We start from the raw sequence: 19,691 nt of genomic DNA, 5'->3' as shown, positions 1-19,691 counted from the left end.
GGTCGGGAAAGATGATTGAAACGCAAATGAAATTCACTGGCGAAGACACAACCGTCGTGATGAAAATGTGTCGAGTCGCTGAACGGCGTGACGCAGGAGCTGTAAAAAACGAAACCAAAACAAACGTCCCCTGCGAGCATCTGTCACAGGCTCTTTGGATTTATTGAAATGAGAAATGGTCAGCGAGTTACGCTCATTAATCTTTGGATTAGTTTTCCGACATAAATTCGTTTGACATATTTGTCGAAGCTGACTGATGACGGGCTCGGTCGGTAATAATTATTTGTTTTGATCGCGAGGCGCGAGACTTGAGTCGTTTCGTGGTGACGGCGACAGATTCAAATTGAATCCTTGACTATAAAATGGAATATTTACACAAATCCAGATTGCGCAATCTGACAGCAAAGCGGTGACTGCATGTTTGTGGGTTTGTGGGTCATGTGCATTAATATCGGGATTATAACCGGCGGCTTGGCTTAGTTGGCGGCTTTTCCCAGGAGACTTTGAACCGGTTTCCGTTGGTTTTCTGTGGCCTTTTATCGGGGTCTCGTTTGTGCTGACTCCAACCTTGCAAGACGGTGACGAAATTACACGCACAGTGACTTATCGGACAAGGTTGAATTCTCCGTTAAGTCTCGGTTTTACTCTAAACCTTAACCTGTGAATGTTTCCCCAGATTTTCTCTGCGTTGAACACATTCTGCCGTGCAACGTTCACAAACACACGCAGGCGCACACACACGCACGCACACACACACAAGGTCCCCACCGATGCAGACATTCTCGTCGTCCAGCTCAGCAGAGGCGTTGCGGAAGTATCCCAGTCTGCAGTGTTGGCAGTTCTGGCCCCTGGTGTTGTGTTTGCAGGTGACGCACGTGACAATTTTCAGGAAGTCGAGGTAGGTGCAGCGGTTGGAGTGGCCGTAGCATTCACAGTCTAAATTGAAGAAGAAGAGCAAAGGGGGGTGAGATGTGTTGAAGGCGTCACTGCTCAACTTTCAAGAGCGAGCGGCCGACCGACCGACCGACCGGCGCGCTCTAATAAGATTCCTCGAGAGCGGCGAGTGATGGATGTCGCAAAGTTTTGGACCTCAGCGAGCTAGCGGACGGCCCTCCGCGTGCTTTACGAGCCCCGCGTCGGCTCTTTAAACACGGGCCACTCCCTCACCGTTACGACGCTCGCCGGCTGGCTCGCGGTTCGCTGACTCGGCTCGACTGCCGCACTGATTACTGCTGGGACCTCCGAGCCCGCCCGTTGGCCTCCCGCGCTCGTTTGCATCGGCGCCAGTCAAGACCTGCTAATTGTGTTTGGGGAAGTGTAATGTCGTGTCGTTAGCCCATTAGCTGATTAGAAGCTAACGACGCTAAGAATGAGGCCAATGATGTTTGTTAGCATGTTTGCGCTTAGAACCGAGCGCCATGAATGGATCACCGGCAGGGTTGGATGATATTTTGCCAGTCCAGTTTGGCGAACGCCTGCTCGGTAGAAACGCTGAAGCGAGACTTTTGCCACGTTAAGCAGCGGCGGTGCGGATGAGCTTTGGGGGCGGGGCCCCCCACGCCGCCCAATGATTTTGAACGCTAGCTTTCGCTGCGATGGCCCTCAGCAAGCCTGCTGCCTTATTACGCTTTTATTAAGCTTCACAAATTGCCTCTGACCCACGGTGAGCAGCGAAGCATCGCGTCCCCCACGCTTTTTTATTTTTTATTCAAGTCATTTCCCAGGCAGGTTTATGCAAATACGCATTTAAATGGGCATTAAAAAGTGGCAGCTTAGCTGTTTAATCAGCCGTCACATTATTATTTTATTATTGTTTGGTTGACGACGCGGCGTGAATTATGAATGAGCAGGTTTAAAGGAAGTCGGCGAATGCGGTGCCGTAAAGTGCCTCTCTCAGCACAGAGGGAGGCGAGCGGTGGTGGGGGGGGAGCGCCTGATTAAATATAAATGACCAATTACGCCGCAGACTTGAGAGAGGCACCGGGACCCCGCTCGCCGAATCAACGCCACTAGTCAAGATGTAGCTTTATTGCCATTTATCAATCGCCCGCGACCGTCTTTTTTTTTTTTTTTTTTCTTCCCCAGCTAACAAGCATCTTTTATGAAATGGAAGCTCGCCGCTTGTCGGGTTTAAGCGTGCAAATTGGTTTACACTTACCTTGATCATGCACGGAATGCAAAGACATCCACACACAGGTGCATGAAGATGGAAAAAAAACAACATGCAATGAAAGGAATCTTCCCACAGTTTTTTTCTTTTTAAATACCGCTAACCCGGGCTAAATCAAACATTTAATGTCACATTTGCGCCAAGCTCCTTCCCGCCGTGTAGCGGCTGACCGTCCGTCCGTCCGTCCGTCCGCCCGGCGCGCTCTTACCTTTGAAACGATCATATATGATTCCAAACAAATGTCTCGCCCCAGGCTGGCTTGACGCCAAGAGTTTCAGGAGCCCTTAAGGAGTGAAGGAATACGCTTGAGATTCAGCGGCACATTGTGCTGCTGCTGCTGCTGCTGCAGACAAACGCAAGCTAATGTCTGTGCAAGTTCCCATTTAAGTAGCATTGATGTTAGTTTGATTTGCCTGTCTATGGTGTTTCCCTTTACGGACTCGTTTGTTTTTAATACACAACTTTGTAAGCAAGGAACCTTTTTTTGTAACCTCATCGTGGCGATTCTAGATCCCGGTGTGACGGCTAATCCGCCCGCCGCCTGTTTCATTTCTACCTTTCTGCTTTTTCTCTCTCCCCTCCTCCTCCTCCTCCTCCTCTTGCTCTCCGTCTTGATGGCGGTTCCCAAAGGAGTCCGGCGTTTCATGAGCGCCTCCATCCCTCTCGCCGTGGTGCGCTACAAAGCAGCAACATCTCGCAAATCAATTTGTATCGACGCGGAACACGCCAGCTCAGGCTGTTTTACCGGAACCGATCGGCAAGACTGCAACGTCTAACGATTTATGACAAGCTCACCTCCCCGTCACCCTCAAATCAAATCTTTCTCCTTCCCGTTTATTTTCAAATGCCAGCAAATCACGCGGCGCTTTCATACAATCGGATACCTTTCCTCTCGGGCTTTCTGCGTCGATGCCTTTCCTTGTCGGCAGACGTTGATTTGCGGCTCGTGTTCTTTAAGATTGCGGAAGACCCAAACAGCCGCCGTTGTTTGTCATTGACCCACGTCAAAAGCTTGCGCCCCGGATCTGAACAATAAAATCTTGTCGCCCCAGGGGACCCCCGCAAGTCGCAAGGCCATCCGTTCCAGAACGTGTTCATGGCGATAAACTGAGCTTTGCTCTTCTGTTGTACGGTAAAAAAGAGGCAGTATCAGCCAAGAGGTTGGGCTGAATTCTGGCCAGTCACCCTCCCGTGTCTTCTAAATTGCAATAAAAGCAAAACTTCTCATAGAATCAATTCACCTTGTTTGGATGCAGCGCTCCAGGATTTTCATGACCTGGTTGACTGACAATCTACACAGACAGACAATCAACAAAGTTCACTCTGTCTCCCTTTGGCCCTCAGGCAGGATAACAATGATGCTGTTCTTTTGTGAAAAGTTGATGGCTGCAGCTGTCAGTGCAGCAAATCATTATTTTTTCTTTTCTCTACTTCCAAGGCCCCCCTTGTCTTATGTCGAACATATCTAGCGCCTCATTGTTGTGTTTCAAGTAAACAGGCAGTCCAGGGATGCCATCGTCGCCGCAAATAAAATGGCTGGACGCCTCCCTTTGTGGCATTCCATGCCTCCTCCTCCCTCTCTACCCGACGATAAAGGGAAGCGTTTTGTTGCGTCGACTGTAAGCACGACTTTCCAAAAGCCCAGAAATACTACCTCTCCATCGACTGTAAAAGAAAACCACATTCAAGTTGCGTTGAAACTGAAAACTATCCAGCTCGAGTACCTCTCATTTGTCCGAGTTCTTCCTCATCATGTCTGCCACTCTCATGCTCAGATGAGAAATGGTGGCTGAAGCTGAGCCCATGAGTCTCATGTGCATGTCCTGCAGAATTATGGGGAACCATATGAGGGACAAGCCAAACGAGAGAGCAGATTAGAGCTCACTGCTCGTTATTCTCAAGCTTTGAAATGATACCATGTCTGTCATTTTCATGCTCCGATGAGAAATGTTTGTGGCCATGAGTTTCATGACTGTGTCCCTCAGACTCGTGCGAGACTGTCACTGAAAAGCAAAACAGGAAGGAGTACACCTTTTCATTCTGCTACATTCCGCTCATTTCACTTTGTCTTCTTGCTCACCTTCCCTGTCATTTTCATGCTCGGATGAAAAATGACCATTGTGGCCATGAGTCTCATCCCCATGTCCCTCAGACTTGTGGGAAACTGTCAAATAAACGCAGAGCAGGTGTGCAAGTTTTCGTCTCGCTAGACTCTAAAATGACGCCTCTCATTGGACTTTGGCTGAATTATTCCTCACCTTCCCTGTCTTTCTCATGCAGAGATGAGAAAATGTGATGCCCATGGCTCTTATGCCCATGTCCCTCAGACCTGTGAGAATCTATGTAATGGGCAAGCAAGGCAAGAGTTCAAATTCCCACCTTTAAAAATGACAGCAGGCCTGTCTTCTCGCTCACCATGTCTGCCATTCTCATTCTCAGATGAGAAGTGGCTATTGTGGCCATCCGTCTCATGGCCATGTCCCGCAGACATGTGTGTACCTCTCAGTTGACTGTCTTTGTGCTCAACCTTTCTGTCTTTCTCATGCTCAGATGAGAAATGGTCATTGTGGCTATGAGTCACGTGTAGATGTCCCTCAGATCTGTGAGAATCTATGCGATGGACAAGCAAAGCAAGTGTTCAAAATTCCATCTTTAAAAATGACAGCAGGCCTGTCTTCTCGCTCACCATGTCTGCCATTCTCATTCTCAGATGAGAAGTGGCTATTGTGGCCATCCGTCTCATGGCCATGTCCCGCAGACATGTGTGTACCTCTCAGTTGACTGTCTTTGTGCTCAACCTTTCCGTCTTTCTCATGCTCAGATGAGAAATGGCCATTGTGGCCACGAGTCTCATGTGCTTGTCCCTCAGACCTGTGGAAAACTGTCATGGACAAAACCAGTTATTTCCATTATGCTGGACCCTAGAAAGATACATTGACTTTGGGTGACTTTTCCCTCACCTTCCATTCTATTCTCAAGCACATGTGAGGAAGTACTGTGGCCATGAGTCTCATGGCCATGTCTCTCAGACTTGTGGGACACTGTTAATAAAAGGAAAGCTAGGTTGCTGCACACTATCCAATAATTGAAGAAAAGCATACCTCTTCTATGCCTACCTTCTTCTTCAACTTCATCCTCATGCTCAGATGAGTAAGAACGTTTGTGGCCATAAGTCTCACGTTCCCTAAGAGCATTAGCAACTAATGCTATAAAGAGTGACGTTTTAGTTTAAGGAAAGGGTTTCTACTTTCTACAACACTAGCAGATGACAATACCTGCAACTATCATTTCCTCCTCATGACTGAATGAGGTTGTCGTCCCATGGCCAAGATTCTTGGGAGGAAGGGAAACTCTTCTATGTTTGCCTTCCTCGTGCTCAGGTGAGAAAGTGTCTCTGGGGCTATGAGGTTCATGGTCCTGAAGTGAGTGAGAGACTAAAATGCCAAAGACAAGATATTGATACAGTTTCTTCTCATTTGTAGCTTTGCTAGAAGACTGAGTCTCATGTACATTCTCATCTCCAAAAATCTGCTGAGGTGACCACTACACTACTTTGAAAGGTTTTACCTTCATTTTCCAATCGCTTCTTTGTGGGAATCGCCTCATGGTTCTCATGATGAGACATGAAAGTGCCTTTGTGTCTATGATTATCATGTTCCTCTAGCAAATGAGAAACTAACACTAAAAATAGTGAACATTTAGAGTGGGGTGAAGGTTTGAATGAAGACCTTCTACCGTCTACAGCGCTCTCTATGGGAGATATCAATACCTTCAGATGAGGTTCTCATTCCATGACCATGGTTCTCATCAGGAACAGAAACTCTTCTATGCGTGTCTTCATGTTCAGATGAGAAAGTGCCTCTGTAGCCGTGAGTTTCATGTCCCTGAAGAACTTGAGAAACTAATACTACAAATAGTGAACATTTAGAGGGAGGAGAAGTTTTAAAGGGAGGGCTTCTACTGTCTACAGTACTGTCTTTGTCAATACCTTCTGATGAGGTTGTCATCCCATGGCCATAATTCTCATGAGGAACAGAAACTCTTCTATGCCTGTCTTCATGTACAGATGAGAAAGTGCCTCTGTGGCCGTGAGTTGCACGAGTCAGCCGTAGTCACTACAAGCCTTAGAAAAGCCATACCTCCTTGTTCAACTTGTCGTTTAGCCTCCCCGTGGTCCTCATACCGAGATGAGAAAGTGCCTTTGTGGTTGTAAGGCTCATGTTCCTCGTGAGAGACTAATACAAAAAGTGATGACTTGGGTTCATGTGGAGGTGGAAGGTACGAGGGCTTCAAGTTTCTACAAGGCGGAGTCTATGGGAAGCTAACGATACCTTCGGGGGCTTCTTTTCTTCTCAACTGACACATTGGAGGTGAGCCCGACGAGATGAGATTGTGTGGCCATGTTTCTCAACATCTCCTCTAACGTCTTGAATCAGTATAGGCTCCAAAGAGCAGCCCGGACGTACGTACGTACGTACGTACGTACATGGCGCTTTTGCATTTTTAACTCTCTCAACTTTTCCAGCCCTCCCCCACTGCTCTTTTCCATGTTCTGCTTTTCCCAGAGGGCATTTTGCCGTTCCCAGCATCCTTTGCGTCAAGTTCTCGGGGCTATTGTGTGTGTCGGAGAGAGACGGGAATCTAGTTCAGATGGAGCTTGCTACTCCTCACGCTTGTTCATAGAGGAAACATCTGACACCCCAGCGGGAATATGAAACGCGGAGCTAAACAACCAGGTGATTCTGGTCACCGTTTCCTCATGGGTCGCTAGAAGACGAGCCTCGAGGCTCAAGAGCTGACTGTCGCGACAAAATCAGATCTGAAGCTTGCAATTTGGGGATTCCCTAGTAAAATATCAACCCCACCCTCTGATGACATCATCACGTCGTTGTGAAGTTCACGTCTCAGTGAAACCGAGTCTCGTCTCGTGAATAGCAAATTGAGGCATACAACTCTTGACGAAGGCACAATATTATTTTGAACTCCCAGTTTTTATTTTATTTTTTTTCCACTTCTGAGGAGGCGGGAGGGGGACGGACGATTTGTGTACACTTGCGAGGCAAAATACACGTCGTCAAGCGGCCAGCGCTTCGCAGCCCACTAGAGACCTTCCATCTGTACATCCTCACCCCCTCGAGGTGTTTTTGCCCGGGCCCTGCCGGTCCCCAGAGATGGGCATCCTGTAAGCATCCCCCTTCCGGCCAAATCTCACTGCCGCCTACTCCCCCCCCCCCCCCCCCCCCCCCCCCCCCCCCCCCCCCCCCCCGGGGGTTCTGCCAGCTGTTTTGACTGCGCACCGATCGTCGTGATTGTATCACTTTTTAAGTGGAGCGGTAACTCGATGTACGAGTCTGGAAGCGGTACCACGAGGCTCCTCAAGGGGGAGACACAAGTTCCAGGACGCTCCTTGCACATATTGCATGTGGGCTGCATTCCTGCTTGTGTGCATCCTCGCAAATGGACCGGCAGAGATGCGCGCTCTGGTGGGCCTTTTTAATTGGCCATGAAAGTGCTTTTTTTTTTTTTGGAAGCTGCCCTGCATCAGTTAGACGAGGACACGGCATGTAAATGCAACAAGGAGCTGCTGAGCGGGCTTGCGAATTAACATAGGAGATGCTGCCTCAGATTGTTTATCCAGAGAACGCCTCATCCTTTTTTTTTTTCTTCTTCAAACGCACGCACGCACACATGCGCTGCATGACGAGCGTTCGTTCACACAGTGAAAAGTGCGATTTCACACTGCTGACAAAGACTGAACTCCAAAGCTGTTCCACAAGCCTCCCATCGCTGGCAGAATATGTATTTTTTTAATCCAGCAGAGAAACAGCGTGACTCTTAAAGGCTAATGTGGCCATCAAATGATACCTTGCCATGTATGGCAAAAACCTTTCTTTCCCCACTGTTTGTAGGGGGCGTGGCCTAGCGAGTGACATCAGCAGCATGTGCTTCACTGTTTGTCATGTTTAGCATTCACACAATAATGACCCGGTGGTTGGGGCTTCCCTATCCAAAGGGACTTTGAGGGCATCCAATTGCGTTAATATCATGGCAAATATTAATTGGCCTTAACCCCTGGTGGTGGGACTCCATCATTAATTAATCATAAGAACGAGAGCGGTGCAAGCTCCACTGCGGGCTAAGTGTTAGCGTAATTGCGAATGACACAATTGGGGCGACGCAGGTTGTACCGCGCGCGCGACCTGTAGAGGGCCGCATTTTGTCGTTTTAGTCGTTGTCGTTCCCGCCGAGTCGAGAATGCGCTGTAATGTTGCATGGTAAAGCACTACTTTTGTCTAAATGAAGCTCTCAACTCACTTTGACGTAATAGCTTGGCACTAGCCTGTCAAAAGATGGTGACAAAGCACTACTTGTGTCTAAATGAAGCCCTTGAACTCCCTTTGTTGTACATCTGCTCATTGGCACAATAATGCCGCCCGAAAGGAGCACGCCCTACCCAAGCGACCATAGGCACAATGGAAAACAGATAGAAGGACTAGATTGTATTTTCTTAAGTGGGTTATGACAACCTAAGCGGATTTATGGCGTCGTTGTTTGACAGGTGCCTGCCTGCCTGCCTGCCTGCCTGCCTGTCTGACTACGCAGATGGACTGTCTCACGCACACTCGCACACGCAGACTTAAGTGAGCGCACAGCATCGGGCGCTTGTGTGCTTTTCCTGCGCACGCACACACGCGGTCGTAGTGCATTTGCATATAATGAGATGATTTGTCACGACGCCCCGCCAAACGCTCCCAATCATTGCCCTAATGTTAGCCGTCACTCGCAGCATCCTCATGTCTTATTACGGCGGCGTCGATTCGGCCGCCGACTAATGAAGACATTGCGATTCGGCCGCCCGCCGGTAAACGCCCACGCCTTAATGCGTCACACCGTTTTCCAGGCACGCTCCCTTTCGTTCGACGTGCTACGTCCGACTATTGTTGTGTTTAAAACATCACGCCGTCACGTGAGAGTTGAGCTCTTTGTTCTCCGTTTTGTTTTTTGTGATGTCTGAAATGCCCTAAACTGCCACATGGTGGCGTTGCGGCCCTGGCTAAGACAAGTGAAGCTTTGGCACCATCTTGCGGTGTCTTTGTGCCAAGGAACTATGTTGAAGTGAGTTTCGGAGCTGACATCTCGTCATCGGTCTGTATTGTGCAAGCTCGAGTCCGGGTCATGGGGAGTGGCGTGGGTTTGTTCCTGTAATACGTACGCAGATGAGTCGGATTTGGCGGCTCTGACCCATCTGTCCGGCCGACCAATAGGAAGCGGGTTCGCCGGATCAGACTTTCCAGCCAACCTAATCCTCACGCGAGCGTGCTCGCTGACGTAAGCGCGGTGACTTGGATTAGTCGGCACGGTTACAGTGAGCGCCGAAGGCGGGCCGGGCCGGGCCGGGCCATGCCTCGGGTCCGGCCGTGCCATATGCTCCCCGTGCGTTCTGTCCCCTCCGACTCTAGCTTGAAGATAAATTCGGCGCTGTGCGCAGGAGCTAAAATGAGGAAAGCTTCCAAATCTGCGGGGGATTGCGCGTGACCCAGATGTTGATGAGTACCGATTTTGTCCGCCTCTGCCACGACTTCCCAAAGTTGCAAAATTGCCATCGACGGGGCTGGCTCCGCCCCTTCGGCGTCGCTGCATAAAAGCCGGAGTCAACGTGGGCACTTTGACGCCAGCTCGTGTGGAAGAGACTCTCCACAGAGAGAATCCCTAATCACCTCGCCTTGTTTTATTCCAGCCTCCCCCGAGGCCCTCGCCCGGAATCGCACACAATCTCTCTTTCTTTCTTTTCTTTTCTTTTTTGCCAGCGCCCACTCGGGCGACAGCTCTGCGCTCCCCCTTTTCCTTCAGTCCGTCAACGGCTAGCGTCTGAAAACCAAACTGTGGAAGAATTCCTCCTGAGCAGGTTTGTGTGATGTGCGGCGATGAAAGGACACGGCCGACAGAGGGGCCGATTAATAATGAAGCAGAGATGGAAAAAGCCAGCGAGAGAGAACGAGAGAGCGAGAGAGATGACTAGCGGGGGAAGAGAAGAGAAGCGAGCGAGTGAGTGCAGGGGTGGGAGTGTAAGGAGCCTTCCCGACGGGGTTCAAAGTTGGAAAAGGCAAGAAAAGCTACGCAGCGAAAGCTCTTCCGCTTTGCCTTATTACTTACTAGAACCGGAGGGCGAACCAGCAAGCGTACCTGAAAAGGAAAAGAAAAGAAGAAGATGATGAGTTGACTTGTATGCGTCGAGCTTTTGTCTTGATGATCACATTGACTGCAACATTTGACGCTGACGACGCGTGCTTTGGCTCAAGAACCTAACATTTGAAATAAAAAAAGGTATCTGACCAAAAAGCAGAGCAAAGTGTAAAAAAAAAAAAAAAAACTCAGTGAATGTCCCAAAGTTTCCGTGAGCCGCCACCGCTTCCGCTGAGCAACGTTTTGAATTTTTAAATGCGGCTAATGGGATGCGTGAATGTAAAAGCAACACGTCGCCAGGCTGACAAGTAGAAACCGCCCAGGTGCGTTTTTGTGTCGGCTGCGTGCGTCTCTTCCAGTGTTGCTCGGAAGGACAAAACCGAGGAGACGCTGCTGCCCTAGATTATTATTTCATCATCACGGCAGCCTTCTCCTCCGGGATCCCCCCCCCTGCCCCCCCTCCTCCCCCACAGACTCGTGGAGCAGACATGTTGGCTACTTACAGGTGTTGGGGGTCCCGTTGGGCGTGGGCAGGTAGGAGCCGGCCTTCCACGACTTGGCCTTGAAGCCCTTCTTGCAGCGCTGGCAGTCCTGGCCCGTGGTGTTGTGCTCACACTGGCACTGCAGGTTGCCCTCCTGCAGCAGGCACTGTGAGGCGTGCAGGTTGCACTTGCACCTTTGCATCCCCCCCAAAAAAAAGGCAGAGATGAGGCCCGGCTGGCGTCGCAGACGAGCTTGACGATGTTAACGCCGCAGTTTATTAAAGTGGCCGTTTTTTTCCTCAGAGGAAATCAAAAGCGCAACTACTGCCAAACTCATCTCGCCGTGTTGTTGTTTGGAGGGACTGACGGAACGAGCCGCCTCGTCCCTTTTGGACCACGGCGGATCCGTTTCAGATGCACGCACGCCACGGCGGAAAAGAGAGCGCGTCAAACTTTGAGCCCTTTTCAACTTAACCAAGCACGCAAAAATAAGAGCTCAAGTATTCCTTCGAGCCTTTTTTAATTCTCACACTGTCGACAATCACGCTATGACATTGCATTAACTAAATGAAAAGAAGGCAGCAGGTTGAGGGGGAAAAAAAGTAAACAACTGGGCAAAATGTTCAGATGAGCGCCTGGATTCCGATTGCAGTTTGTTCCACAGCCGTCCGTTTCCATCAAATATCTGCCGCTGATCCCATCTCACTTTATTTGCAAAATTGGTCAACACCACCGGACTTTACCACGCTAAGTTATGTGCCAAAAGTTTTTTTTTTAAAATCTCTACGGCTTGTGTCTGATCAAGCGCTTGAGCTGATGGGACGCGGTAGGCGTCATCCATCAGACGGGTGTCTCGCCTCGACCGGCGAGGGAAACGAGCTGTCCGCCGAAACGACGAGGGAAATTGAACATTTCTTTTTTTTGTGTGTGTGTGTGCTACACGCCACGGGAGCTCCGACATTTTGGCGAAATGAGACAGGTGTGTTCCGAACGGGCCGCCAGGCGACAAACGCCCGCGCTGAGTGAGTGACAGCGGCCGATTCATCGCCGCGTCTACTCTTCTAAAACTCTCCGCCTGTCTCGTTGCAAAAGTTTGACTGTGTCGTCCGTCACAAAGATTAAAGCGTTACGTTTTAAACACACTTCAACTTATTAAAAAAAAGTTTTGTGGCTATCCCTTAGCGAGCGCCTGTTCTCACGCCGCCACCGTGCGTGTACTTCCTCAAGTTCGTTGTTAGGAAATCAGAGAAGTGTGACGTATTAAAACGGTTTCATTCCGTGTGAGCTTAATACTAACGTATACTGGGAAACTCAATTTACAGGCTAACGGAAATTAGCATCGACGTGACGCCGATTCAAGCGAGCGCTATTGCAACACCGGCCGAGCGGCTCCGACAATCAAAACCATCGTGTTGCGGGCACTGATGTGAATTCGAGATCACGCAATGACGGGTTTTGCCCCGCCCGGACCGTGGCTGCGCTCTGAGCACGTGTCTCTGTGAAGTCGTGTCCCTAATGACGGCGCCGCCGCCTGTTTTCAGACGCGTCGCAATTACGGGTCTAAATACGAGGAAAGCTAAACAAACATCAAGGGGGAGCTGTGCGGTGGAAGCAGCTGGAAGCAGCCATTAATGGGCCTTTATCGCTCTCTTTGTTGTAGTCGCCCGTTCCCCATCTCGCCGTCCCGAGGCGGAGAACGCGCCGGCGCTCGTTCTCTCAAACTCTGCCTGCCAACTTGTGCCGCTCCGTGTCATATCTTTGCCGCTTTGATTGTGTGAAGCCCCGAAGCTACGCGGCGACTGCAAATGCTTTCCTGTGTGCTAGCTCCAGTCGGAGAGTTTGTGCGTGTGTGTTTGGGGACGCCATGCTCGCCCGTTTTTCAAATATAATTTGTACTCATTTTTGGAGTCCAATGTGGATGCCCAAGCCAAAAACAAAACAAAAAAAAAACTGTCCGAATCAGGCCACGTCTTGCATTGCGCCTCCTGCTGGTGCTGCTTTCTGTTGACGGCCAATCACTGCTACATAAGTCGCTGCGGCGTCCCGTCGCCAGCGCAGTGGGAAGCGACCGAGCGAGGCGAGGGAACCGTGTCAAGCCGCGATCATTGATCGCTCGCACGCCTTATTGCTTTCAACTCAAGTCTTTATCGCCCGCCCCCCCCCGTCTTTGCCCCGCCCCGCCCCGCCGCCTTGTAAATTCCCAGAGGCTAATTGGACATGACTGCGTTTATGTTGCAGCTTCATAAATTTCTCCCGCCGAAGGGAGACGATCGATTTTCCTCGAGTACCGCCCCCCATCGCTCCTTTGCCTCACCGCCGGGCGGGATCCGGAACCCTCTGCCTCAGCTTCCCTTTTCTGCCAAAACGCTTCAAAGGACCTCGCTCGACCTTGGACTGGATGCGCTCGTCTTTTGTTCATTATTCGTTCGTCATCTAAAAGTTGCGTTGGCTCGCAGACGATATTCCCTATACGTCAACTTTGCATGTCGAGGGCGACGCTAAATTATTTATGAGAGAGTCCGTAAATGGCAGCGGTGTTCGTGCCTCGGCACGCACCCGAGAGCTCTCCGATCCGATTGGTCGGATCGCGGCGGGCCCGCTTTGAGCCACCGGCGTTGTCAAGTATGCACACTACACGCTGAATAATGGAGGCCGGCCGGGCACATGGTGTCCTCAAGTCCAGACCTCAAAGGACACGCCAAGCAGGCTCCTTCCATTTTGGCTCTTGCGCTAAAATGCATGTTTTCCTGCATTATTATATATTTTTTTTATTCAGTGCCGCTTTGTTTGGTTTGTCATCTTGCCATTTGCTGTTTTGGTCATTGCTTTCTGCTTTTTAGATGTTTCCTTTACACAGCTATTTAAAAATATATTCATAGTTCACTCACAGCTCCATCGTTCGTTCTTTGACTTCACTAATGTTTTATTGTATACGAAAAAAAGTTGAGACGGCAGTTGAGGAGCTGCAACAAAGCAGCACATGAAAATGCATTTTGCTGCGCATAGCGTTAGTCCAGAATGGAAGGACCTTCACAAGTTGCTGACCACTGCACCAGTGACCCTCATTAATTCATCTACACATGCCGTTCTGGCTAATGTTAGCTTTCCCCACAAGGTCCGCCAGGCAAAAATCTCATCACGAAGCGATCCGAGGACTGGATCTTTACCAGCTTATTATTATTTCTTTTTTAACTAAGTTTTTACTGTCTGGATTTTGCTAGCAGCAGCTATGGCAACAGTTGAGAAATGACGCAAAAAGGAAAACATTTAAGATACTAGTCGCGTAGGCAAACTGTAAAGCACACCAAGAAGTGAAAGTGAGTGCAAAAGTGATGAAGAGACAAAAATGTCCAGGACGGCAGCCAGGAGTTTAAGCGGAGGTTCCTCCTATTGTGCAAATCCCCCAACGAGTCCTCAAAGCCCCTGAGGTGATGGATCTCGCGTCGGACCGCCGAGCTTTGTTGTCGACAAGAGAAGAGACGCGGGCCTCGGCTTTGATGCAAAGTGGCCGCCGCGCGAACTTTGTGGGGGATTCGCGCCTGGCGAGAAAACAACGCCGAGCTCCTTTTCAACGACAAAGTCGAGCCAACGCCTGGGGAAAACGGCAACAAAAACACACAAGCGCAGGGCGCCCTTGCTTGTATTAACTTGTAATTCCGCTGAGACTGTGTCAAGAGAGGCTGTCCGAGGAGAAGGAGCTGAGCCGGCCGGGATCAGCCAGAGGACAAGGGTTAATATAATTATCCCGCTAAAACCTTGAGACTGAGAGAACATCATTAGTCAGAGCGAGACGAGAGCTTCCCAAGCCGCAAAGCGGGAGGGGAGGTGCGAGCGGGGTGGGGGGGGGGGGGGGGCAAAGGGGCCAGGTGACGACACCGCCGTGCAGTTTTAAGTTTTTCTTTTTGTATTGGGGGGTGGGCAATCTGAGAACGTCTCATCAAAGAAGGTGTGGTTCGCAAACTAAAAACGGCGCCCGCAGTCCCGCGACAAGCGTCGCCTTATTTATGCGCTTTGAAAGTTGAGGTGCCGCTAATGATGCGACGCAAATTAGCGTTCAAGCCGAGGACAGCCTCCCCCGGCCTCGTGCTGCCTTTCAGCATCTGAGCGCCGGCGGCAGCGAGAGATTCCCCTCGTATGTCAGACGCAGTGCAGGCGCCAGTGGGGAGCAGTTTTGATTGTATTTGCGCGTTTGAGAGAATGGCTATTTTGCGGCTAAGCCAGGAATTTGCTGACTTTGCCTTTCCTCAACCGCCATGATCAAATCACTGACAAGCGTCGTCTCATAAATCATCACATATGAGGACGCTTTTGACACCGGGCCGTTTTTCCGGGTTTGGCTCGTCAATTTGCGATTTTCAACTCCGATTCCCGAGGGAAGGCCAGCCGCCGTTTAGGGGTCCAGAAAATAATTTGTAATCCAATCATTTGGAAGCGTATAATGCCAGCGATGAATATATTTGTCAAGCCTGATTTTCAATCTAAGTTCTCGTCCAGCTCGGAATTCTGATTTGCAAGCCACCGGAATGACTCACAGTACCCTGTAGGTGGCGACCTTACGTCGCTTTGGCTTTGAAAGCAGCGCAGCAATAGATTCGCCCTTCGATCGCAGTTTGGAGAAAAATGTCGCCAAGGGCGAAAGAGCGCAAAGGGTCGGCCGCGTCGACGGCCTCCCTGGTAACATTGAGCCGGCCGGCCGGCCTCACATCATTTGCGGCGCAATGGCGCACACGCATGCGCACGCGCCCGGCTCGTCCCGTGAAACTAGCAGTTAATCCATCATCTGCCTCCCTCGTTCTTTCCCGCTCTGCCTTTGATCCGGGCTTATACCTCCCGTACGCTCACCTTCACGTCGGCAGAGGACGCGCACGGGGAAAACTTTTATTCTAAAATAGTCGCTTTGCAAAGTCAAAGCCGCGGCTAATCAAAAGATGGGGGGGGGGGGGCGAAGGACGCCGGCCACGTGTTGACGGAAGACGGACGAGCCCCGGGGCGGCGGCGAGCTCAACGGCGCCCGGACAATAAACCTTTGTAGCTGGGGAAGTCCCCGTAAGCCGGTCGGGGTCTAATTAGTCTCACTCCGGAGGCGCTGTGACGGAGTCATTCAAGGTTCTCGGACCTCTCCAAGAGGTTGTCTACTTTTTAATCATCTCGGCTAACCCCGGGTGTTCTACGTTCACTAGCGGGAAACTCGCTCACCGCTTGTTCTCGATGAGAGTGTCCAAATCATCGCTTGCGCTTTTCCTCAGGCGGCCATTAAAATCTTTCATTGTTGACGACGCGTTAGCGAGACGACCTGCTAGCTGCTGTTAGTGGTGAAAACGGAAAAAAGCCAAATCCCGCCTAGTGTCATTCAAAGCCGTCTCCAGCGTCATCAGCAGATAAGCAAAGTTCTCTGCTATTTACAGAAGTGCATCTGGTTTTGCGGAAAAAGAAATGGAGCCTTCCAAAAGGCTTGGGTGGCACCTGTCGCCACGGTGCTGCGGCAAACAACAGCGCCTGCCTCGCCAGGAGCGTTGGCTTTGGCCGCAACTTTCAAAATGGCCGCCGTCTGTCTGCTGCTCGCATGTGAAGAAACGCTGACTAGCGTTAGCATTTGAACGCGGTGCTAATTTCCAAGATGAACTCGGGTAGTAAATTCAATTAGAATGGAAAGATGGCCGAAATGAGAAAGAAAGCTGCCAGCTGAGCTGGAGCCGGCCGAGATTGTTGTTAGTCTTTCCTGCTGACGGCGGCCGGCCGGCTTCCTTCATAGATCATCTGCTCGTATCAAGCAGTCAAAGCAAAGTGTAAAGTCAGCGGGTAAGCGACACGGATAGGGGTGGGGGTGGGGGGGAGAAAAACGATGGCGACTTCCTGGTCATTGGGCTCAATCTCCTTGCCTCCCTCCGTCTTGGGCCTAATCCACTTAGTCGGCTCTTCCTGAGCTTCCAGGCTTCGCTTGATTCCATTAGAAAGACCCGGCGCATGACCCGCTTCTTATTTCATTAAAACGCTCCAATCTCCGACTCCGAGTCGTCTTCTCTGTCTTTTGATGTGATATGGAAATGGCCCGAATGGAAGGAGAGGCACGGAGAAGGCCCAGATGCCTCTCGTTTTTGTTGTCAGATAACCTTGAGTGAGCAAATGGTTGCGCAATCTTCTATTGATTCTCCTTCAGTTTGTCTTTTAGCACTTTGTTTGACCTTCTCCAACTTTGACCGCTCTTCAGTTGAACTGCCGAGTCTTTTGTTTTGGAGGCTAAATTTACAATCGCGCCAGCCAGCCAACGTCTGATCGGGTGACGCCATGCCAAAAAACAAGAATGACTTTTAACAGTCCAAAGAAGCCAGCTCCCTCCTCTGCGTCCATAATGGCGCCGTATCTCATTACCGCCGCGACCTGCGGCGCACCGCCGCTCGGCCTCCGTCGTATAGAAAACCCATTTCGCCGGAGCGGCAGCGGCCGGGCCGAATATTCATTATTCAAATTGGAGGCATTGGGAAGCCCAACGTGTTGCTACGGCCACACCAGATGAGATGAGATGAAATAGCTTAGCCTTTTGTCCGGGGAACATTGACTAATCGTCCTGCCCCCCCACCCCAAAAAATCAATTTCACAGCCGTAAGCAGCAGGCGGCCCTGATTGTACAGTACTGCTCAGGACCCCCCCCCACCACCCCTCCGCCCTCCCAATTCCCACAGCACGATCATCTAATACTCCCAGCAGCCGCCCAGAATAACTTATTGATAGGCGATTACATTACGGGGTGGAAGGGACGGAAGAGCGGCGGCTTTCTGTCATCTCCCCGGGGCTATATTTGGAGCCCCGTTACCGGATAAGGCCCACCCGGACGCCACGCGGCACCTGCTGCCACCGGCGCGCTGCCACGCAGCAACAGTTGCATTATCAAAGGCGGAGGAAGCGGAAGATGGCGTCCACCCGGCCATCCATATTTGCCACCTTGGACTGGTCGGCCTTTGAGGCTCCGCCTCTGTGCCGAGACTGAAAAGTAGCCATGATCAATACCTGCAGGCCTTTTACGGGATGTCAGAGGCTTGTTTGTGTGTGTGTGTGTGTGTGCTGTGTCAGCATCCAGCCAAGACTTCATTAAACACCAGCCGCCCGCGCACACATGCACGCGCAAAAGCCGCGCCCCTTTACCCCCAACTGTCGCTCATTTTCACTTTCCCTCCTCACCCCGAGACCCTCGCCGCACAAAAAAGCGGCCGTCCGAGTCCAGGCTGGTCCCGACAAGGCTGTTAAATACCATTCAAATGTCAGCCTGCCATATTGATTGGAATAATAATTCTGAAAGGTTGGAGCCACGCGCCGCGGTTGCTAAGCGGCCCGCGTGACGGCCCCGAGCATCCTTCACTGTCACAAAGTTGCCACGTAAGAGATCCTCACACAGACACACGCGTACGTTGCTTTGCGCCCGACTACCGAGACCGCGTCTTTGTGTCGTTAATCATCGTCCCGGCGGGAGCGATGGGGTCATCGCGAGTCGGTCCGTCACGGCAGACAACGTGTCGATCGGCCAGCCGGTACGGCTTCTTTTGAACGTTCCGGACGGACGTGGGAGGGGCCCGACGATCGATCAATCGAACGTGTCGCCGGGTCGTCACTTCCGGCCGGCGAAAGCCAAAGAACAAAACTTTCCGTGCCATCTGACAGAGGAATCGAGAAAACGGGACAAACGGCTTCTTCTCCTCCACCAAAACCTTCCGTCTGTCCGTCCGTCAAGCAGTCATTTTATGACGTCGCCATCTCATCTCCTTTTCTACTTCCTTCAATCAAACCAAAAACATTCCGGCGCCGTCACTCGGCGTTATTTTTGGAGAAACCTTTTGCCTTTTTTTTTTTAGTTCTCTCCACACCCAAAAAAAGCTCCTGTTCAAAGTGGCTTTACGTTTGTCGTCGCAGACAAACGAGAGGCAAAAAAAAAATGGGCGCCTCACCTGGCAGGCACCTCGATGTTGGAGATGGCGTAGAAGTACTTGTGCAGATTGTCCCGCTGCACGTACGTGCCCCCAAGGGCGGGCCTGAGGAGCCTCAGCCTGAGGTTGGTGAAGGTGAAGAAGTCCCTCAGTCCCTTCATGCTCTCCATGCGCGTGTACAGGCTGTCCATGTTGTGCAGCCGCGAGCCGGCGAAGACGGCGAAGCGCGCCCGTACCTCCAGCGTGACGTTCTTGTTGCTCTTGGAGCCCACCCAGCGCGAGTACTGCTCGGTGCAGATGACGCGGGTGACGTTGGCGGGCGTCAGGTCGTGCACGCGCTTGGCCGGCATGTTGAAGTTTTCCAGGCAGTCGTCCGCGTAGTACTGGTACGCTTGCCACGTGTTGCCGTGGTCCAGCGACTTGTCCAAGATCATGACGGTGGGCCGGCCGTACTCGAAGGTGACGTGGATGTCGTCGGTGAGCTCCAGGCTCTTGTTCCACGACATGGAGATGTTGGCCAGCAGGGGCTCCGGGTGGCGCCTCCACGTCACCGTCTGCCAGTAGGTCAGCAGGCCGTTGCGTTCGCGGTCCTGCATGAGCTGAGGGGGGTGCGCCAAGTCGGGGTTGGAGGCGTCGCACTCGTCGCTGCACAGGTACGGGTTCTCCTACCGGAAGAAAGACAAGATGAGGCCTTCCGTCAGATCACAAACGTATTCTTTCGTTTGGTTGAGGCGGTTTCTGACCACTTTGGCTAGCCTGGTTGCTAATAGCATTTTTCTGTACCGAGAATGCTAGCCCGGTTGCTAATAGCATTTTCTGTATAGCTGATCTGGATTCTCCACCACAGTACGGACATGCAGGGGATTTGAACCCAGATCCTTTGACTATGAGGCAGACGTGCCAACCGCAGCCTCCATGAGAAAATTCCTTTCACTAGCC

At 51.2% G+C, this 19,691-nt stretch overlaps 1 protein-coding gene and 1 long non-coding RNA gene across 7 annotated transcripts in view; one reads left to right on the top strand and one right to left on the bottom strand.

Annotated features, from left to right (window-relative positions):
* The window catches only part of LOC125979937 (uncharacterized), a 58,002-nt gene that overhangs the window by 4,513 nt on the left and 33,798 nt on the right, over positions 1-19,691 (top strand). The window lies entirely within an intron of this gene.
* ntng2b (netrin g2b) overlaps positions 1-19,691 on the bottom strand; it is a 31,045-nt gene that overhangs the window by 2,971 nt on the left and 8,383 nt on the right. Inside the window, exons 3-21 of one of the 6 annotated variants that reach the window (XM_049738831.2) lie at positions 18,774-19,417; positions 10,858-11,030; positions 10,325-10,354; positions 6,310-6,405; positions 6,159-6,224; positions 5,940-6,077; positions 5,738-5,851; positions 5,446-5,604; positions 5,272-5,376; positions 5,131-5,211; positions 4,857-5,051; positions 4,586-4,780; positions 4,429-4,509; positions 4,251-4,334; positions 4,087-4,173; positions 3,895-3,993; positions 2,727-2,846; positions 2,379-2,453; positions 769-936 (exon numbers count right to left, since the gene is read on the bottom strand). In XM_049738831.2, the coding sequence (XP_049594788.1) occupies positions 769-936; positions 2,379-2,453; positions 2,727-2,846; positions 3,895-3,993; positions 4,087-4,173; positions 4,251-4,334; positions 4,429-4,509; positions 4,586-4,780; positions 4,857-5,051; positions 5,131-5,211; positions 5,272-5,376; positions 5,446-5,604; positions 5,738-5,851; positions 5,940-6,077; positions 6,159-6,224; positions 6,310-6,405; positions 10,325-10,354; positions 10,858-11,030; positions 18,774-19,417 (2,710 nt within the window). Of the gene's footprint in view, positions 1-768; positions 937-2,378; positions 2,454-2,726; positions 2,847-3,894; positions 3,994-4,086; positions 4,174-4,250; positions 4,335-4,428; positions 4,510-4,585; positions 4,781-4,856; positions 5,052-5,130; positions 5,212-5,271; positions 5,377-5,445; positions 5,605-5,737; positions 5,852-5,939; positions 6,225-6,309; positions 6,406-10,324; positions 10,355-10,857; positions 11,031-18,773; positions 19,418-19,691 lie in introns of those variants that run through there. The other 5 variants (XM_049738829.2, XM_049738830.2, XM_049738833.2 and 2 more) reach the window with 5 other exon arrangements.

This window comes from Syngnathus scovelli, chromosome 13 (assembly GCF_024217435.2).
Source record: "Syngnathus scovelli strain Florida chromosome 13, RoL_Ssco_1.2, whole genome shotgun sequence".
NCBI lineage: Eukaryota > Metazoa > Chordata > Actinopteri > Syngnathiformes > Syngnathidae > Syngnathus > Syngnathus scovelli.
This window is presented reverse-complemented; position numbering and strand designations above follow the sequence as displayed.